Source organism: Neltuma alba, unplaced genomic scaffold (assembly GCF_004799145.2).
Source record: "Neltuma alba isolate B1F8T4 unplaced genomic scaffold, ASM479914v2 tig00004825_pilon, whole genome shotgun sequence".
Classification (NCBI taxonomy): Eukaryota; Viridiplantae; Streptophyta; class Magnoliopsida; order Fabales; family Fabaceae; genus Neltuma; species Neltuma alba.
This window is the reverse complement of record NW_021633870.1, coordinates 1-3,246: the sequence shown is the minus strand read 5'-3', so window position 1 is coordinate 3,246 and position 3,246 is coordinate 1. Positions and strand designations below refer to the sequence as shown.

General features: G+C 39.1%; 1 protein-coding gene across 1 annotated transcript; it reads right to left on the bottom strand.

Moving 5' to 3' along the window:
* Window positions 1-1,422: 1,422 nt before the first annotated feature.
* On the bottom strand, window positions 1,423-2,217 carry LOC114745803 (dof zinc finger protein DOF3.5-like). Its single transcript, XM_028933967.1, has one exon. The coding sequence runs from the start codon at window positions 2,215-2,217 to the stop codon at window positions 1,423-1,425; it is 795 nt and encodes a 264-aa protein (XP_028789800.1).
* Between the last annotated feature and the right edge of the window lie 1,029 nt (window positions 2,218-3,246).

The following is a 3,246-nucleotide window of genomic DNA, read 5'->3' as shown; positions in this document are numbered from 1 at the left end:
TCAAAGTCCATCTGTATTGGCATGAAGAACGTTAATTCATGTAGAATATAAAAAAGGACTTAATTCGAAGAGTTATTGAGAACCACCAATATAATCAAGTGGTTGAGATGTATATAGGAGGAGCCTTCTGACCCTTGTAATTGTCAAAGCCTCCTAGTTAGTTCAAGTCAATATTTCCATGAGAAAATTCGCTCTACCATCCTAAATTGTAGCATAACAACAACTTGGCCCATGGAAAGATTCTTAAATTGTGGTGATATATGATCTATATGTTACGTTTAAATTAAGCTGATTAATTATTTTGTTGCATTTCATGACTTCTAGCTTTTGCAGCTAAATTGACCACCAATAACGTTAACGTGCTAAGGGAGGGACGGGTCTAATAAATGGATGGTTTGAAGGAACTTCAACGCACAACTTGACGAGAAGCATATACAAGTATAAGGCAGTCCATGTCAGCACTCAGCATAAAGCCCATCATCATGGTCACTTTTAAGATGCACATACGAGTTCATCTTTAATTTTAACTAAATTATGTTATTATCCCCTATATATAAAATTATAAATAGTAATATAATTATATTCCCTTTTCATGGCAAGAAGGGATTAATTAAATAATTTTTTTCTTCTATTACTAATGATAATTGCTAAGTGTATAAACGTTATTGTTCCAGCATAACTCTTGAATATTCCTCGGAACCATATAAGGCGCATGGATTTTCTCGAAATCTTTTGTCAACTTGAAAGAAAGATAAACATAAATTATGAAGCACGCATTATCTCTCTATTGTGTGCGTGTGCGTGAGGAGGGAGAGCGCAGCTTGTCTATTTTTCTTCAATTTACACAAAATATTTTTTAGAGCATCCACACTCCCTTCAAAACAAGCCATTCGAGTTCGACTACACTTTGCAGATCGACCTTTATTTTAAGGAGAAGATTAAATAACTTTCCCCCTATCTCTTTTCAAATCATTTCCCCCTATTTTGGGCAAATTTTTTCCATTTTGTTTTCATATTTTTGTGAATTATTTCCGTGCAAATCGCAAATGCACAATCACCTTCGGAGTTTGTACGAACAAAGGGATCTGCCATTTGATCCAGTATGTAAGCGCAAGAGAATTAAATACGAAAGCCAGAGGCCAAAAAAGGAAATTAAAAAAAAAGCACAAGTTAAAAGCCAGGGGCACTACAGATTTGATCGAGTATATCTTGTTCATTGAAAAGTCGACCTTTTTGCCCTCCGGCTGACGACTACTTGAAACAAGTGAATGTTTGCAGAACTGAAAATTCCGATTATAACTTATAAAACCTTGGAAGTATGAACATAGCTGAAACGCCAGTGTAATTATTATGATATCAATACCTCGAGAGTACGTAAAATTGTTTACATATATATAGTTATTCAGTAATATTGATTCATCCTTAATGACTTGAAACAAGGCAAGAATGAAGAGATACAAATGTATAATCAAAGGCCGGGAAAAGAACATTGGTTGAGTAATGAAAAGGTCCCCAGTTACCATCTACATGAGGTTGATGAGTTCCAAGTGGCGCCTGGTTTACGACCATCATCTCATCATGAGATTCGGACCACATCATCATATCATACTGCGAGGCGACCTCTTCACCCGGCAATGGTGGCAGCTCAAAATCGCTACTGCCAATTATTCTCTCTCCCTTATGCTCCTGCATGGAGTTGAATAACCCACCTAGATGATGACCCGCAGCAATGTTGAAATGGGATTCTATTGTGGATGGTTCAGAAAGACCAAAAACTATGTCGGACAGACTCGAATACTCTACGCAAGGATCAAAACCTAGTGTCTTCATAAACTGATGATGCGGCTCCTGGTCACTTGAATCTGGGTTTTGATTGAGAAAATTGGCATAAATGAGTGCAATATCAATATGTGGAGCATGATCAGAGGCCGGTGATGAGGAGCTAGAAGATGAAACAGCAGCAGCATTTGGTGAAGGCAAGGCTGATGAGTTCACTCTTAAAGTCTTGCTAGTGTGGCGCCTGGTTTTCCGGCAGCCGCCACCAACGGGGACGTTGCGGAGGGATCCTCCTTTGGTCCAGTACCTTCTGCAGCCTTTACAAAAGTAGCGAGGTTGAGTTAAGCTGTAGTTATTGTAATAGCAGAACTTGGTGTTGCAAGACCCACACCTGGGACAGTTCGGTGATATCTCCGAATTATGCTTCCACCCTCTCTCCATCATCTCTTTTATCGTCTCCACGCGTCATCTGAGACTTGAAAGAGATCAGTAAAGAGAAGGGTATATATACATATATATGAGGCTAGGTATACTGGTATGATCAAGTGGGTATAGGGGGGGTTTTATATACAAGTTTGGAGTGGACGAGAGACGAGAGGGAATGCGTATGGAGGCGTGCATTGCACATGAGGACGCATGCATGGGTGTAGGCAGTCCAGGTGTGCTTCACAGGTTCCGTAGGCTAATTATATGGTGTCGGTGTTTCATCATCTATATGAGCCTTACTCAGGAAGCAAACTCCTCGGTACTACCATTTCACACGCCTCCAACCACATTACTTTTCTCTTTTTGTTTGGATAAAAGGGGATTCAACAAGAAATTACAAAGAGATAATGACAAGTACTATATCAATCTTTCTTGATCCTTCATCACCTCATAATTAGCTAACGGAGGACGATCAAAGACTCAAATCTGGGAGTTTATCTTATGAGCTGATTTATCAGCAGTTCTAGCAGAATCTCTGCACATGAATGCCAAATCAACTATATATCCAGTCCCTAGCTACAATCTTTCCAGCTTCTTTAATGATGTCCATGAACGGATGTCCCGCTCTGAGATCTCTGGTCATAAGATTAATGGCCAACTCTCCCTTATTAAGTATCCCTCATTTCCACCTCTGTAATAAATAAAGTCTTACTATAAGCCTCTGCGGATTTTGTAGGCAGTGGCATAGTCTTTTGTCATCGTGTTCTTGTTTTTCTTTTCCTGATGTCGCTTATTTTTTGCTAAATAAGTTCAGAATAATGAAAGACGTACTTTGCTGGGTACTACGGTATAACGTTATTATCCTTAGCTATAATTTGTTAACCCAAAAGTTGAAGTTATACTATCTGAGCATGTAGCGACTTTGATAAGCAAATTATTTGTGTTACTGTGTGTCTGTAATTCACGGGGGAAGAGCAAGCATTGTAGGAAGGAATGTCTCTCTCACGGTGATCAATAAACTTCCATCGTTGACCCCGATTTCTT